General features: G+C 45.6%; 1 protein-coding gene across 1 annotated transcript in view; it reads left to right on the top strand.

Annotated features, from left to right (window-relative positions):
* YWHAG (tyrosine 3-monooxygenase/tryptophan 5-monooxygenase activation protein gamma) overlaps positions 1-11573 on the top strand; it is a 31249-nt gene extending 19676 nt beyond the window's left edge. The window contains exon 2 of the mRNA XM_025378851.1: positions 8096-11573. Within this exon, the coding sequence (XP_025234636.1) occupies positions 8096-8752 (657 nt within the window). The 3' untranslated portion in view covers positions 8753-11573. The remainder of the gene's footprint in view (positions 1-8095) is intronic.
* Positions 11574-17836: the final 6263 nt, after the last annotated feature.

Below are 17836 nucleotides of genomic sequence, written 5' to 3'. Positions count from 1 at the left end.
TTTCCCAGCCAGTCTTGCGTTCAGACCCTTCTAGAAATGCAATGTGAATGCACAGATGATTTTTAGTGCCATCTAGATTTCTGTCCTGTGCACATGACCAGTGGATACGTGCCTGTTACCCACACTGTCACCTTCACAAGGAAGCCTTGGCAGTGTGATCGGAGAAAAATTCACAGAATGAATGAGGTTGAGCATTTTTCCTGTTTTCCTTTTCTCTGTGCCTTTTGCCCATTTTTGTGTTACTGGTTGATCTTAGAAATTCTTTGGAGGTTTTTATGTGTTAGAGAAATGAGCCCGTTCTCCATGGTATTGCAGTAGTTACATCATCAGAGACTCTTAGCATAGAAAAAGAGCACAAGATTTGAAGCCCGAGGGCTGGAGTTTTTTTTACTCTGTGGAGTGTTAATGATGTGACTCTGGGGAAAAGTCATGTTATTTCTCTGAGTCTCACCTGTAAAGTGAGTGTAATACCCACCGTGTAGAGTGGGACTTGGCACTGTCAGCCAAACCCAGGCTCTCACCCAGCTCTCCTCTCGTCTGTGAGACCTTGGCTTGGCCTTGGGTAGAAGTTTCACAACTCTGAGGCTATTGCTCTTTCTCGAATGAATGTTTCCCTTCTGCACAGTTTGTAGCCAGGGTGATTGCTGCTGAAAAAAACCAACTAAAGTTGTTACTTCCTAATTAAAATTTTCTCCAAGTATTCCATGCAGTTTGCTACGTTAAGAATACCTCTGACTGATACTCCAATGTGAATAAGTTGTATTTTGTCCATGTAGACTTGAGTACCTTGAGTACCTCCCACTAACGTTTTGTGTCTTCACGTTGTGGTACAATGTGATGTAGATGCTAGATGGTCCATGGATGCTTGATGAATTAATTATTTGATAAGTAGTGGCCATTAAGCATATTTTCCCTAGTCACCAGACCTATAGAACATGTTTTATCAAGTTTTCTGGAATGAATGTGTGTTGAAAGTCCCCAAAACTGCTTCCAGGCTTGGTGATTTGCTGGGACTCAGCAAATACTTGTACTCACGGTTGTGGTTTTTTAACTGTGAAGTATATAAAGCTCAGTCAGCAAAGAAGGTTGGGCACAGTGGCTCATGCCAGTAATCCCAGCACTTTGGGAGGCTGAGGCAGGCAGATCACTTGAGCTCAGGAGTTCAAGATCAGCCTGGCCAAACATGGTGAAACCCCATCTCTACTAAAAGTAGAAAGTTTAGCTGGGCATGGTGGTAGGCACCTGTAGACCCAGTTACTCAGGAGGCTGAGGCAGGAGAATCACTTGAACTTGGGGGGCAGAGGCCGCAGTGAGCTGAGATCGCACCACTGCACTCCAGCGTGGGTGACAGAACGAGACTCCATCTCAAAAACAAAATTAGCAAAGGGAAGAGGTTCATGAGACAAAAATCAGAGGAAGCCAGGCACAAACTTTCAAGAGTGCTCTCCTAGGGAAATCACACGGGATATGCGTCGTTATTCCAAGCTGTGACAATATGTGAGAAATGCTGCCTACCGAGGGTCTCGTTAGAGACCAGCTGGGGGCTGGTCACCTAAGTACCCTCTGTCTACCTAGCACATGTCCAAATCCAGATTCCCAGAAGGAAAACAGGTTTAACATAAACCAGATTGTTTGTACCAACAGTTTGGCGACAGTGAGCTATCTTTATCAGGGAATGGTGGGAACCCTCCCTAAATCCGAGTTCTCAGATGCCAGCCAGAGACCAGCCTTGTAAGCAGGCCTTTCGAAAGACAGCAGACTCAAGCCTGTTATGTTAGCTCTTCTGCACAGAATAGAGTTCACGTTTGAGGCGTGTTATTCAGATACGTAAGGTTATTTTCACAAGTGTTCAGTCGATTATTTAGTAAATATAGGTTGTCTTTCGAATACACGATGAGTTGTGATGAAGGAGAACTGTGTCCCATCCATTTGCAGTGGTTTATTCCACTGTTTGCATGGTGTATCCTTAACATGGACATCAGCGCACATCCTGCACTTGGTCGTCTCATTCTTTGTTTCTATTTAGCACTCACTGCATTTCTCTTTTTCATGGCCCCTTGGCCCTTTCAGGTGACAATATTCTCAAATTCTAGGAGGACAGAAAATGTAAGATGGAACCAAGTCTCATACCTAGCACCTGCTAGGTTAAAAAAAAAAAAAAAAAGGCTGGGCATGGTGTCTCACGCCTGTAACCCCAGCACTTAGGAGGCCGAGGTGGGTGGATCACCTGAGGTCAGGAGTTCGAGACCAGCCTGGCCAACGTGGTGAAACCCTGTCTCTACTAAAAATACAAAAATTTAGCTGGGCGTGGTGGTGGGTGCCGGTAATCCAAGTAGCTGTACTTGGGAGACTGAGGCACAAGAATCACTTGAACCCGGGAGTAGAGGATGCAATGAGCCAAGATCGAGCCATCATGCTCCAGCCTGGGTGACAGAGTGAGACTCTGTCTTGGGGGGAAAACAACAGACTTTCTTAGAGCAGTTTTGGGTTCACAGCAAAATTGAGTGGAGTTCCCATATACCCCCTGCCCCCACACAAGCGCAGCCTTTCTCCCTCAGCAGCCCCCACCAGAGGGGTACACTTAAACTAATTAATGAATGTATCATCATTATCGCCTAAGGTCCACAGTTTACAGTAAAGCTCACTCTTGGTGTTCTACATTCTGTGGATTTGGACAAGTATGTAGAGGCATGTAGCCACCATCTGAATATCACACAGTGTAGTTTCATTGCCCTGAAAGTCCTGTGTGCTCTGCCTGTTCATCTCTCCTGGCTTAGTTTTTGGATGTGAACTTCAGTTCTTTGTAGAGATTTTCAGTTTTATTAAATCAATGTGTTGGGTGAGGTGGTACATGCCTGTAGTTCCAGTTTGAGGCAGGAGGATTGATTGCTTGAGCCCCCAGGAGTTATTTAAGAAGATTAAAAATGCAGAATTGCACTCATAACTTTTTGGGGGCAGGGGACAGATCGCTCTGGTGCCCAGGCTGGAGTGAAGTGACTCCATTTTGGCTCACTGTAACCTCCGCCTCTCAGGTTCAAGTGATTCCCCTGCCTCAGCCTCCCAAGTAGCTGGGATTACATGCACACCACACCTGGTTCATCTTTGTATTTTTAGTAGAGACGGGGTTTCGCCATGTTGGCCAGGCTGGTCTCAAGCTACTGACCTCAAGTGATCCACCCACCTCGGCCTCCCAAAGTGCTGGGATTACAGAGGTGAGCGGCTGTGCCTGGTCCCTACCATTACAATGTAAGGTTCTTGTTAGATAAGGAAATTGTGAATGACCTGATGCTCCATGACTTAAGGTCAGAAAGTCATCTAAGCAGCTTTCCAAGAATTTCAAGAGTTGCTAATCTTAGGTAGAAAAGGTTTCTCTCATCATCAACTCTTAGGGGAAAATAGTTGACACTAATTAATATCTGATTCCTTAGCAGCTGGGATTTGGGGAGTTCTACTTTTTAAACTGTTGGTGAGAATAACATAGATTTTTCTAACCATTTTACCTACAGCTATCTTTAACATCTTTTAAGTCACCAAAAGAAATTTGAACTTGAGCTTGTAGTAGTAGAGAAGGCAGAAATTTTAATTTTGTTTTTAAGCAGAACATACAACTCTGGGGAATAAAAACCGAAACCTACATTTTCCAACAGCCATGACAGTAAATTTTGGAGACCATGTTTACAAGTGTCCCATTCGTAGAAACAATTTATTAACCAGGGCGTGGTGGGAGGCAGAGGTGGGAGGATCACCTGAGCCCAAGAAGTTGAGGCTGCAATGAGCTGTTATCACACCATTTCTCTCCAGCCTCGGCAACAGAGTGAGACCCTATTTCTTTCTTTTTTTATTTTTTTAATTTTTTTATTTTTTAAAGAAGAAGAAGGTTAGGCAGGATGGCTCACGTTTGTAATCCCAGAACTTTGGGAGGCCAAGGCTGGAGGATCACTTGTGCTCAGGAGTTCAAGACCAGCCTGGACAACATACGGTGACCCTGGCCCCTGCAAAAAAAATAAAAAATTCGCTGGCGTGGTGGTAGATGCCTGTAGTCCCAGCTTCTCTGGAGGCTGAGGGACAGGAGTTTGTGGCATGGGTGCAGTGAGCCATGATTGCACCACTATACTCCAGCCAGGGCAACAGAGTGAGACCCTGTCTCTGTTTAAACAACAACAAATTTAATGACTGTTTTGAAAAATGTTACCTCCCTTCCCAAATGATACGGATCCTGTATCGTCCCACATTTGAATAGTCATTCTGTCATTCTGTATTGATTAAATCTTTTTAGACACTATTAAAATAACTTCTGTTATTTTAAGAGGTTGTCTTTTGACCTTTAAAACTAGTATGGTGGGGATCTCTTATTTTAATTTAAAAATAACAGATTAATTCTCATGCAAGTAATTTTGATCTAAAGGATAAAGGATTTTTTAAAATTCTAGTTTAAGGTATTCAGAACAGCCATTCTTTAGACTTTTTAGAGCTGAAGGGTTTCCCCTCTAACTTAGTTTTTCACTGGCAGAGAACATCTGGGCGTGTTCCAAATGTGGTCAAGCTACTGCATCCAAAGGTGATACTGGCATTTCGTAATCTCCTTGTTCCAATTTGTCTGGGGACAGCTAGACAGACTTTACAGATTGCCACTCTGGGCTCTGCAGGGAGACTTCATTTGACAGACTTTACAGATTGCCACTCTGGGCTCTGCAGGGAGACTTCATTTGCGGCAGGAGGAGCCCCCCCAGGACTGGTGAGGTAATTTGCGCTTTAAATAGCTCCTGGCCCTTGAAATAAGGACAGCATGATTTAGGGGAAAGGCCAGAACTTGATCTCTGTGGCCTTCGGCACGCTGGCCTCCCCTTGCACTGGAGGCAGTCATGAGGCCTGCGCTGCGGGACGGTTTGTCTTCGGCATCCACACACTCAGGAAAGTATGCCAGAGACCGGTGGCAGCAGCACCCGAGGGCTCAGCTCCTTCCAAAGCCAAGTCTGGGCAGTTTTTTTTTCAGGCTCTATGGAACTAGGGTTTATGGAAAGGAAGGGATGTGAGGCAGCTAAGGCAGTTTCCGCTTAAAATAGAGAAGAGGATGAAACGGAGAAGAGACACTCGATAACAGGAAGATCGTTAAGAAATGTAGACATCCCCTGTAGTGAGAACCAGAAGGAAAATTATTCAGGGTATTCTTAAAAGTAATTCCTCACATTTCTGTAGCATTTTACTTTTTCAAGAAGACTTTGCTGGGCACAATGGCTGTCACCCGTAATCCCAGCACTCTGAGCGGCCAAGGTGGGAGGATCACTTGAACTAAGGGTTTCGAGACCAGCCTGGGCAACATAGTGAGACCTTGTCTCTACTAAAAATTTTAAAATGGCTGGATGCAGTGGCTCACACCTGTAATGCTAACACTTTGGGGGGCCAAGGTGGGTGGATCACTTGAGGCCAGGAGTTTAAGAGCAACCTGGCCAACAAGCAGGACCTTGTCTCTACAGAAAAACACAAAAATTAGCTAGGCATGGTGGCACACACCTGTAATCCCAGCTACTCGGGAGGCTGAGGCAGGAGAATCGCTTGAACTCTGGGTGGGGTTGCAGTGAGCCGAGATGGTGCCATTGCACTCCAGCCTGGGTGACAGAGTGAGACCAGGTCTTTTTGAAACTCTGTCTCAAAAAAAAAAAAAAAAAAAAAAATCAGCCATGCATGGTGGCTCACACCTGTAGTCTCAGCTACTCTGGAGATTGAGGTGGGAGGGTTGCTTGAGCCCAGTAGTTTGAGGCTACAGTGAGCTGTGATCATGCCTCTGCACTTCAGCCTGGGAAACAGAGTAAGACCATGTCTCGAAAAGAAAAAGAAAAAAGAAAGACTTTCTTATTTGTCTGATATACCTGTATATTACCTTATGAAAGAGGACAGAAATCCCCGTTTTGCAGATAAGAAAACCAAAGCCCAGAGAAATGAAGCGGCTTGTCCCCATGATTGCTTAGCAAATGATGAAAGTGGGAAAATCTTGCAGTTATTTGTGGACACATCAGAATTCAGCATGACTGACAGCGGTCTGCTAGATGACAGATAGTCAGTGCACAATGAGACACGAGCTGCCTATGTTTATTCATGCAGGAGTGTTTGCAGAAGGCCAGGGCACAGGAGGTGGTGGAGCAAAGCATCTCTTTCCTGGTTCCTTCTGCTCTGAACTCAAGTAGTGCCAACCCCCTATTCTTCCCCTCTTTTGAGTCTGGTTCACCGAGGGCACGGCTGGTAGGAGTAACGTTGTTCTCCAGCGTTAAACAGAGCATCAGTAATGTCTAGGAAAAGGTTGACTTTAAAACAATATTGGAGAATATTGGTGCATACAGCACTGGCTGATGAGTTCATTCAGAAGATGAACCGCCTGCCATAAACTAATAAGATGATTTATTTGGTTTATGTTTTGATTTAAATTATCTCTGAGTAGATGCTGCTTGAAGTAGTGACTGTAACCGGTTTTGCCAAGCATACCCCCCATTTATAATTTAAACAAAAAGTTTTTTGAGATGGAGCCTTGTTATGTTGGCCAGGCCGGTCTTGAACTCCTGGCCTCAAGCAGTCCTCCCCACCTGGTGTCTCAAAGCGCTGGGATTACAGGAATGTGCCAATACACTGAACATAATGATTCAAACATAGAAAAAAAGTCTGGTAGTTCAGTTCCTCCATGCTCCAGGAGTTTAGTACAGGGGTGTCCAGTCTTTTGGTTTCCCTGGGCCACATTCCCTTGGGCCACACATAAAATACACTAACACTAATGAGAGTTGATGAGCTTAAAAAAAAAATTGCAAAAAGAAAATCACAATGTTTTAAGAAAGTTTACAAATTTGTCTTGGGCTGCACTCAAAGCCATCCTGGGCTGCATACAGCCCGTGGGCCGCAGGTTGGATAAGCTTGGTTTAGTAGATCTTTTTGGATTCTAGCTCCCTACCTGTCTGTCATCTCTGTATGTCATATAATGTTATGCAGATGCTGTGGTTGATCTACACAGGGGACAGGGAGTGACCACTTTTCTTCTCTCCTCTCTTTGCCCCATCCCCAGCCAGTTGGCATATGCTGGTAGTCCCAGCTCCTGGGTAGGCAGAGGTGGGAGAATCATCTGAGCCTGGGGAGGTTGAGGCTGCAGTGAGCTGTGATCCTGTCGCTGCACTCCAGGCTGGGTGATAGAATGAGACCCTGTCTCAAATACAATAATAATAGTAATAATGTATTTCATATGTTTGACAAATAATGCAATAGTGTATGACTCTGATACTATAGAAACCAGGTAAATAAATTTAGTATTATTGGCTGAATTTTTTTATTATAAGCAGTTATTTGTAGTCATAAAAATATACAACATTGGTTGAAGATGCCACTTTAGTTTTCTGAAGGTGATTAACTTTGGGGGTGATGAGGGCAGGAGCCTTGAGAAATGGTCATCTTGGGAGAAGCATTGATTCCTGTTGCCCAGCTCAGCTCAGAGGCGCTGCGCTTGCCTCTTTCTTTTGTATTGCTCGTTGTAAAGTTGTATTCAGTCAGACATTCCCACTGCCACAAATACATGTTCCCTGGGTTGCTAAAGTATCACAGCGATCAGACTCAATCCCAGGCCCCTTATTTGGACTCACTGAGGTTTAGAATTCACGTGAGTATGATCAGAAAGGCCTCCATGTTTCTCAGAAGTCAGCTTGAAGTTGACTCAGTATTTTCTCATCCAGAAGGGATGGGACTGAAGTTTACTAGACAGGGCAGGATTAGGAGGAATTTGTCAGTCTGTTTTCCTAAAAAACTGCGGAGTTAGACCATCTGTACTCACAGTCTCTCATCTAAGGCCTAGACTTGACAATGTTTTGTGGAACACACGTGATAAGCCTGCGTCCTTTTCTGGGGAGGAAGCCGGGGTTCAGACACCATTGATCCATTGATCCAGCCGCACTTTTCCCTGCCTTGTGTGTGCTCCGCCTCCAGCCCCCTTCCCCCAGCCCACGCAACGTAATTTCCTTCTGTTCATCATGTTACTCAACAGAGCTCTGTTCTAGTGTCTCAAAGATACAGTTAACCTAGTGGACACCTTCTGTACCATAACAACTCTGTTCTTTCCTCCTGACAGGTGACAGAGCTGAATGAGCCACTGTCGAATGAGGAACGAAACCTTCTCTCTGTGGCCTACAAGAACGTTGTGGGGGCACGCCGCTCTTCCTGGAGGGTCATCAGTAGCATTGAGCAGAAGACATCTGCGGACGGCAACGAGAAGAAGATAGAGATGGTCCGTGCGTACCGGGAGAAGATAGAGAAGGAGTTGGAGGCGGTGTGCCAGGATGTGCTGAGCCTGCTGGATAACTACCTGATCAAGAATTGCAGCGAGACCCAGTACGAGAGCAAAGTGTTCTACCTGAAGATGAAAGGGGACTACTACCGCTACCTGGCCGAAGTGGCCACTGGAGAGAAAAGGGCGACGGTGGTGGAGTCCTCTGAGAAGGCCTACAGCGAAGCCCACGAGATCAGCAAAGAGCACATGCAACCCACCCACCCCATCCGATTAGGTCTGGCTCTTAACTACTCCGTCTTCTACTACGAGATCCAGAACGCCCCGGAGCAAGCGTGCCACTTGGCCAAGACCGCGTTCGACGACGCCATCGCCGAGCTCGACACCCTCAACGAGGACTCCTACAAGGACTCCACGCTCATCATGCAGCTCCTCCGCGATAACCTCACGCTCTGGACGAGCGACCAGCAGGACGACGACGGCGGCGAAGGCAACAATTAAGGCCCCAGGGGGACTGGCAGCGCACGCGGATGCTACTACTGCAGTCTTTATTTTTTTCCCATGAGTTGGGGGTCGGGTGGGGGAGGGAAAGGGAGGGATGACCTTCCCAGGGAGAAACCCACGACCTGTCCTGTCTTTGATCGCCTCTTTGACATTTTTGCCAAAATACCACTAGTGGAAAGTCAGGCTAGCTGTGCTGGTATTGGAATAGCAGCCTCACACTGGCGTCTGGACTGTTCTGTAGATTCATGCAAGTGGAGCTGTCTGTCTCTAATTTAACTTATTGCTAGGTAATAGGGTTTTCAGATGAAAAGAAAACTTAAAGAGGAATGGCCCTCATTCAGTAAGTTCTGTGGTTCCAGTAAGGATTTTTATGTACATACGCTCTCGTGTCTCGTTTTGGGTACTTTCTATCTCATCTGTCTTGGCTCTGCATGTTTTCCAGGGTGTAGCCTACAGACATGGAACAGTGTAAATCCCAGACTGACAGACTTAGAACCTGAGGTCTCATTCGTCCTTACGGTTTAGGCCTTGCCAGTTTTCCGAAGTCTCTGATTAGTTGACAGTATTAACACTAAATTGCAGTTTACAGTATTTCTACATTACAGCCATATGTAACACCAAGCCATCAATTGTGTACTTTTCCTTTGCTAGTTGTTTGGGCTTTAACATCCTTATTCAGCCTTATCCAGGTTGGTTTTGCTGTTGATTGGTCTCCTAGGCTAGATGAGGAGAATGAAAGTGACTTCAGGTTTTGGTTCATAGGTGCTCGGCAGGTGGCTGTGGGATTTTTTTTTTTTTTTCGGTCCTTCTTTCCTCTTAACGTAAATCCACCACCAAAATTATTAATCCTCTTGAGAGAAACGTGAAACGCCACAAAAATAGAGAAAATTCAGGTCTGTATGTCATGGATCGTGTTGGTATTTTCAGAGAACATCCCGCTTCCGAAGCTGCCGCAGCTCCCTCCTCAGGGATCACACTGCCGTCGCCCACTCTGCACTGGGGCGTTTCCCACTGCGCCTCGTGCCGGCGGACGCAGCTGGGTGGAGAAGCTATGGGGTTGGAGAGGCGTTTGGAGAAGGTCTGTGGTGCAGTGTGTGAAAATTCAGGTGCTAGAAGCCTACTGGTAGAAAAACCCAAAAGGAAGAGCTCTATATCCTTAACCATTCTGTCCAATTTCGGGAGCCTTGTCAGTGTTTCGGTTTTTCCTCCCCGAAGACACTCCTTCCCCAAGTAATTGTTGTAGGAAGATAAAAAACTGTTACCCGATAACAAACACTGAACTATTTGACCAGAACTTTTTCCCCTCGAGATAGTTTTTCTTTTTAATGAAAAAAGCATAGAAATTGGAGATTGGCTTGTCTTGCGCAGCCAGTGCACATTTAGAATTGACGGAAACAACATTGCTATTTCCACCCATTTGTTTTCAGCAGCCTTAAGGCCCTCATTCTCATTTTGGGTGAATCTGTCTATCTGTGAACGTGGCCCGCATGTGCATTCTTTTTTTTTTTTTTTTTTTTTTTAAAGTAAAGTCAGTGACAAGAGGAACTCCCGAGATGTGTGATGACACCACACTTGTTTTCTTTTTTTATTTTATTTAGGCAAGAAAAAGTGTGAGTAATTGAGGAAAAACTGACAGTTGCTTTTGCTAATACCAAAATTGAGCTTACAATTAGGAGCTGAGTATGTGTAACAGGATACAGGTGACAGTGAAGATAGAAGAACCATGATGACCACAGACTCAATGTGCTCTGTAACATTGCACAGTTTACCCAGCATGACTTTCCTTAGAAGGCCCCCTCCTCACGCTAGAGCAAAAGTCCCAGTTAACTGAAGCCTACCAGAAGAAGTAGTAGAAGAAGCTTTGCTGCTTTTGTGCCTCTTACAGGCGCCTAAAGTCATTGCCATGGGAGGAAAACGGAGTGGGGGGTGGGGTTGGTGGGGCTTTCCCTAATTTATCTTCATGTCCAGTGAGCAGTGTTGCGTTTTTCCTTGTAGCATTTGGAAATGATTTACTGGAATTACAAAACCTATTTTTCCTTTAAATTTCAGCTTTGGCTCTGGCTGCTTTTTAGAATAATGCAAGATAAAAATCACACCTGAGGGCTAAAAACGGAGAGGGAATGGGAGACTTGATATTTAAGCAGCTTTGAATGGTTTTTCTTTTCTTTATTTTTAAAGAAATGCACTTGCCTATGATACTGTCTCTCCAGTGAAATGATTACTCCTCCATTACTCTATTGATACAATATTGTGCATGCTAGTGTTGTATTTCTATACAGTAGCTTGAAATTGATTAACTTATACTGTAGGTGTTATGTATTCCTATGACAAAAAAATTAAGTCTTCAAATTTTTTAAAGGTTTTTTTTTTTTCTTTTTTTTTTTAATTTAATTTTTCCTTTTGGGGGTAAAGTTTGCTCTACCAAATAGTGATTGTAACAAATTGATCTGTTTTGGATGTTGCTATAGTGACATGCAGTTATATATTTTGTTTTTAAAAAGGGGGGGAGCAAAAGAAACACCAGTGTTAGCTTAATCTTAATGTCTGGTGTTTGTCATGGTGAAATTATAACTATTACAGTGTCGGAGAACAACGAATATGTTCTCTGAATGAGCCTTTGTGCTTTTTGTCATGTTATGCGGTGAACTATTTTTAAGGTCTAATCAGTGATTATTTTTCCAGCTCCGTGTTTCTCTAGGGAATTATTTCACACACGGACCATCTTTAGCAGTTTCCTCAGTGATGGAATATCATGAATGTGAGTCATTATGTAGCTGTCGTACATTGAGCAAATAAACTTACAGATCTGACGCCAGTGTTCCTTAGCTTCATTGTGTCAGTTCGGCTGTCCTTTGCTTTTGAAGGTTGGATCCGATGTTGGTGTTCTCTTCCCTCCCCAGCCCAACGAATGAAGTTGGGTTGGCGGGAAAAAGGGAAAAGACAGTATATACTGGAAAGCGCCTCCAACCAGTAATCAGATTTGGGTTTGGGGACTTAAAAAACCATGGCACCAGGCCGGGCGCAGTGGCAGGAGAATCGCTTGAGCCCAAGAAGTGGAAGTTGCAGTGAGCCAAGATTGCACCACTGCCTTCGAGCCTAGAGACAGAGTGAGACTCCGTCTCAAAAAAAAAAAAAAAAACAAAATTGCACCTTTTAGGGTGGGAGCAGTGGCTCACACCTGTAATCCAGCACTTTGGGAGGTCGAGGGGGGAGGATCACTTGAGGCCAGGAGTTTGAGACCAGCCTAGACAACATATTGATACCCTATCTCTGTTAAAAAAAAACAAAACAAAACCAATCCATTGCATCTTTTGGGCCTCCATTTTTCTCACATTAAATGAGCCTGTTCAACTGGATCTCTGAGGGCCTTTCTGGGGTACCACTGGGGAGAAATACAGACCTGAGTTTGATGGCACCCCCCAACTCTGCCTTTTTTTTAAACAACAAAACAAAACAAAAAACAGACAGGGTCTGGCCATATTGCCTAGGTTGGGCTCGAACTCTTGGGCTCAGGTGATCCTCCCAGAATTATGGCCCCTTTTGATTCCTAGGCAAATTATTCAGACTTCTTAGCCTGAGTGGGTGTGGGTGTGGGTGTGGTTGTAGGTTTAAATAACTGGATCATAGCTTTTAATTTTTTTTTTGGGTGTGACAATCTCACTGTCATCCAGGCTGGAGTGCAGTGGCACGATCTCAGCTCACTCCACCAGGCTCAAGCTCCAGGTTCAAGCTATTCTTGTGTCTCAGCCCTCTGAGTAGCTGGGATTACAGGACCCCACCACCATGCCCAGCTAATTTTTGTATTTTTAGTAGAGACCGGGTTTCACTGTGTTGGCCAGGCTGGTCTCAAACTCCTGACCTCAAGTGATCCGCCTGCCTTGGCCTCCCAAAGTGCTGAGATTAAAGGTGTGAGCCACTGCACCCGGCCAAGCTTCTTAATTTTCTGAGACATCAATTCACATTTCAGGAATGATAACACACTGGCAATATAGGCTTTTGGCATATACCCAATGAACTCACTTGTGTTGGCTCATTTGTCACCCAGAACTGGGTGACACTGCAAGTGTATGGCTGTGAAATTAGGAGTGACAGCTGTACCTGAGGTCCCGTGGGTAACTCACTGATAACCCACATCTGCCTACCGGAGTTTGGCCTGCTCAGGCCAACCTGCTTTCACACTGCTAGGAGACCATAAGAAACTAGGCTGAGCGGCAGCAACCAACTCTTCAGCACACATTGACCAAGCACTTTTATTTTATTTTATTTTTTATTTTTTATTTTATTTTATTTTGTATTTATTTATTTTGAGATGGAGTTGTACTCTTGTTGCCCAGGCTGGAGTGCAATGGCGCCATCTTGGCTCACCGCAGCCTCCACCTCCTGGGTTCAAGCAATTCTGCCTCAGCCTCCCAAGTAGCTGGGATTAGAGGCATGCGCCACCACGCCCGGCTAATTTTGTATTTTTTAGGAGAGACGGGGTTTCTCCATGTTGGTCAGGCTGGTCTTGAACTTCTGACCTCAGGTGATCTGCCCACCTCGGCCTCCCAAAGTGCTGGGATTACAGGCATAAGCCATGGCACATGGCTGACCAAGCACTTTTAGTGTGGCAGTTACCGAGAGCAAAACAAAACGAAATTTTTGACAAACTTTTGGCACAGATATGGACAAGATCGGAACAGTCAAGCTTGCTCTAACGGTCACTGAAGAAGAAGGAAGGTAGATCCCCTGAAAATTGCCACTATTTCATCCTTGTTCCTTCGGCATCATGTCCCATTACAGGTGCAAGAGTAGCTTTGTTTTACTGTTTTGCAGATCTCTTGGGAGCTAAGACATGTACTCTGCTTAGGTGTCCAGTCTCTTGTGGTAAGTGTTTTCTTAAGACAGGGTCCCGCTGGGTCTCGCTCTGCCTCACAGGCTAGAGGGCAGCAGTTCTATCATAGCTCACTGAAGCCTCAAACTCCTAGGCTCACGTGATCCTGCCTCAGCCTCCCAGGGCACTAGGAGTACAGATATGAGCCACTGCACCTGGCCTGTTTTGATACGTTGTTTCACTTGAAGTATTTGAAAAAAATACAGTATCACACAAATGAGTAGTTGGAAAGGGGTGAACCTAAACAGTTGAAGTTGAATGGCAGAAGCAGAGTAAGGTTAAGAAAGTTCTCATTAGGTGGGTGCGGTGGCTCACGCCTGTGAACTTGGGGAGGCTGAGGTGGGCGGACTGCTTGAGCCCAGGAGTTCAAGACCAGCCTGGCTAACATGGTGAAACCCTGTCTCTACTAAAAATTTAAAACTTAGCCGGGCATGGTGGCACGGGTCTTTTATCCCAGCTACTTGGGAGGCTGAGGCAGGAGAATCGCATGAACCCGGAGATCGATTGTAGTGAACCGAGATCGTGCCACTGCACTCCAGCCCTGGGCAACAGAGCAAGACTCCATCTCAAAAACAAACAAAAACTGATACTTTGTCTGTAAGGTGATTAAAAATAACAGTGTGAAACATCAGAGGTCTCCATTCCAAGAACTTCAGGTCAGGGGTAGAGTGGAGAGGCCATAAATGAGATAATTCAGTGGGACCTTATAGTACAGCAAAGCATGAAAGCAGTTTTCCTCCACTCTATTTATGTGTGTTGACCACATGCATTGGCCTCCGCTCTGGTCAGCTGAAACTGCATGTTGATTCACTGGGTGATTTGAGTGACTAAGAATGGCACCTCCCTCCTGGGTGCACAGTTCCCAAAGCCAGCTTGGAGAAACAACCTTCTGAGCGCTAGCTGGGTAATCCTGTTCCAGGAGTTGACAATAAGTGGTCACCAGCCTAATCAGAACATTAACATGTGGCATACCAGCTTGCTAATTAGCCCACTGGTTTGAATTTTCCAACTCTGATGTGGATACATGTGGTTGAATCGGAATGGCCACAAGCTCTACCTCTCATTAACCACACAGAGCTGTGGTCAGTGAGGAGTTAGGGCGAGAGTGGCTGGATCACACTGGCAAGACAATGAGTCAAGATATCTTGGCCAGGTGCGGTGGCTCAAGCCTGTAATCCCAGCACTTTGGGAGGCCGAGACGGGCGGATCACGAGGTCAGGAGATCGAGACCATCCTGGCTAACCCGGTGAAACCCCATCTCTACTAAAAAATAAAAAACACTAGCCGGGCGAGGTGGCGGGTGCCTGTAGTCCCAGCTACTCGGGAGGCTGAGGCAGGAGAATGGCGTAAACCCGGGAGGCGGAGTTTGCAGTGAGCTGAGATCCGGCCACTGCACTCCAGCCTGGGAGACAGAGCGAGATTCCGTCTCAAAAAAAAAAAAAAAAAAAAGACATCTCAGGTTATGTAAGGTACTCACGTGGCACTCTGTTATCCAGAGTATTGGAGAGGAAAGGCTGTAGGAATTACTTTGAGGAACACTATGACTTGGGCTTTTTTTTTTCTTTTTTATTTGTTTGGAGAGACAGAATCTCGCTCTTGCACAGGCTGGAGTGCAGTGGCATGATCACAACTCACTGCAGCTTCTACCTCCTGGGCTCAAATGATCCTCCTATGTCAGCCTTCTGAGTCGCTGGGACTTATAGGTGTGCACCACCACCACACACACCTGGCTAATTTTTTGATTTTTTTGTAGAGTTGTGGTCTTGCTATACTGCCCAGGCTGGTCTTGAACTCCTGGCCTCAAGCAATCTTCCCATCTCAGCCTCCCAAAGTGCTGGGATTACAGACATGGGCCACTGCACCCAGCTGGTTTTTATTTTTTGAACTGGCAGTGCACACACGTTACAAAATACAAAAGTGTGAGGCGGCCATATGCAGTCCACGAAGCGTGACATATTTACTCTCTGGCCAGTAGTTAGCAGACCCCTGGTTTATCAGAAACTCTCCCAGCATGCCCATTACCCGATCACCCATTCATTGCCATTCCTAGAGGTAACTACTGCCGTCCATTCTTCTAAAATAGTTGAGCTTGAAATAGGATTTTTGCTGCCTTTGAGCACTGATGTGACTCTGGCCTTGTGGTTTTTTTTTTTTTTTTTTTTTTTTNTTCCTAGAGGTAACTACTGCCGTCCATTCTTCTAAAATAGTTGAGCTTGAAATAGGATTTTTGCTGCCTTTGAGCACTGATGTGACTCTGGCCTTGTGTTTTTTTTTTTTTTTTTTTTTTTTAATTGAGACGGAGTCTTGCTCTGTCGCCCAGGCTGGAGTGCAGTGGCGCGATCTCGGCTCACTGCAAGCCCCGCCTCCCGGGTTCATGCCATTCTCCTGCCTCAGCCTCCTCAGTAGCTGGGACTACAGGCGCCCGCCACCACGCCCGGCTAATTTTTGTATTTTTTTAGTAGAGACGGGGTTTCACCGTGGTCTCGATCTCCTGACCTTGTGATCCACCCGCCTCGGCCTTCCAAAGTGCTGGGATTACAGGCGTGAGCCACCGCGCCCAGCCGGCCTTGTGATTTTAAATATGAATAGTTGAAATGTGGTGGTCCCAAAACAGACATCTTGAATTAGAATATTTAATTCCATGTAAAGGGTAGGTAGGTAGGTGGTATTGGGGCGCTCAAATCCCAAACACAAAAATTGAAAAGAACATTACAGTGATTGGCTACAGACCCACTCCTTGATATGGCAGGTACATTCCTCTGTGTGTCGTGGAACCTTGAAAGTAAGTCGCTGTTGGCATTTTACTCCCAACGTTCGTATTTCTCCTTATAAAGAGGACATTCTCGGCCAGGCGCAGTGGCTCACACCTGGAATCCCAGCACTTTGGGAGGGAGGTGGGTGGATCACCTGAGGTCAGGAGTTCGAGACCAGCCTGGTCAACATGGCGAAACCCTGTCTCTACTAAAAATACAAAAAAAATTAACTGGGTGTGGTGGCTCGTGCCTATAGTCCCAGCTACCCAGGAGGCTGAGACACGAGAATCACTTAAACCCAGGAGGCAGAGGTTGCAGTGAGCTGACATAGCGCCACTGCACTCCAACCTGGGCAATAGAATGAGAACCTGTCTCAAAAAAAAAAAAAAAAAAAAAAAAGGACATTCTCTAATATAACCACCATACTGTTACCACCCAATTAATAATTCCCTAATATCAACCCATATGCAAATTTCTCTAAATTGTCCTCAGAATGCATTTGATAGCTTTTTCTAATCCCCCTCCCGCACCAGCTAGACTCCCATTAAAATTCATTAATTGCATTTCAAGATTAGGTTTCTTTGCCTTTTTTTTTTTTTTTTTTTTTTTTTAAAGAGACAAGGTGTCAGTTGCCCTGGTTGGAGTGCAGTCAACAGTCATAGCTCACTGCAGCCTCCAACTCATAGACGCAAACAGTCCTCCCAACTCAGTCTCCAGAGTAGCTGGGACCACAGGCCTGCACCACCACTTCCAGCTAATTTTTTTCTTTTTTTTTTTCAACATGGCCTTCCAATAAATCTATTTTTATTTTTTGTAAAGATGGGTATGCTGCCTAGGTTGTTCCTGAATTCCTGGCCTCAAGCGATCCTCTCACCCTGGCCTCCCGAAGTGTTAGAATTAATGGGCATGAGCCACTGCGCCTGGGCCTGATACTGGCTTCTTCGAGACCAGGCTACTTGCCAGTCTTAAGGCCCCACGTTCAGGGTTTGTCCAGTTGTTTGTGCCTATGTCATTTAGCTTGTTTCCTGTCCTTGTTGGGGTACTTTTTTTTGTCTTGTGTAAAAACTTTGCTTTCTCCTCCATTTAACCTTCTCACTGGTTCACTTTGTGCTCTTAAGCAGCTACCAGCAGCAGAGCCTGTCACCTAAGTGGACAAGGCCAAAGCCACTGTTCTGAAAGGCCAGAGGGACTGGCCACTACCCATGGGGACCATCTTGTTTTCTGACTGGAGTCTTCTGGGCTCAGGGATTTGCCTCCTCAATCCTCTCCTGCCTCCCCTGGATGGGAAAAGTACAGCATTAGGTGCTTTATTTTTTATTTTTATTTTTTTTTGAGACGGAGTCTCACTCTGTCTCCCAGGCTGGAGTGCAGTGGCCGGATCTCAGCTCACTGCAAGCTCCGCCTCCCGGGTTTACGCCATTCTCCTGCCTCAGCCTCCCGAGTAGCTGGGACTACAGG

Source organism: Theropithecus gelada, chromosome 3 (assembly GCF_003255815.1).
Source record: "Theropithecus gelada isolate Dixy chromosome 3, Tgel_1.0, whole genome shotgun sequence".
NCBI lineage: Eukaryota > Metazoa > Chordata > Mammalia > Primates > Cercopithecidae > Theropithecus > Theropithecus gelada.
The sequence above is the reverse complement of the archived record's forward strand: the minus strand, read 5'-3'. Positions and strand labels throughout refer to the sequence as shown.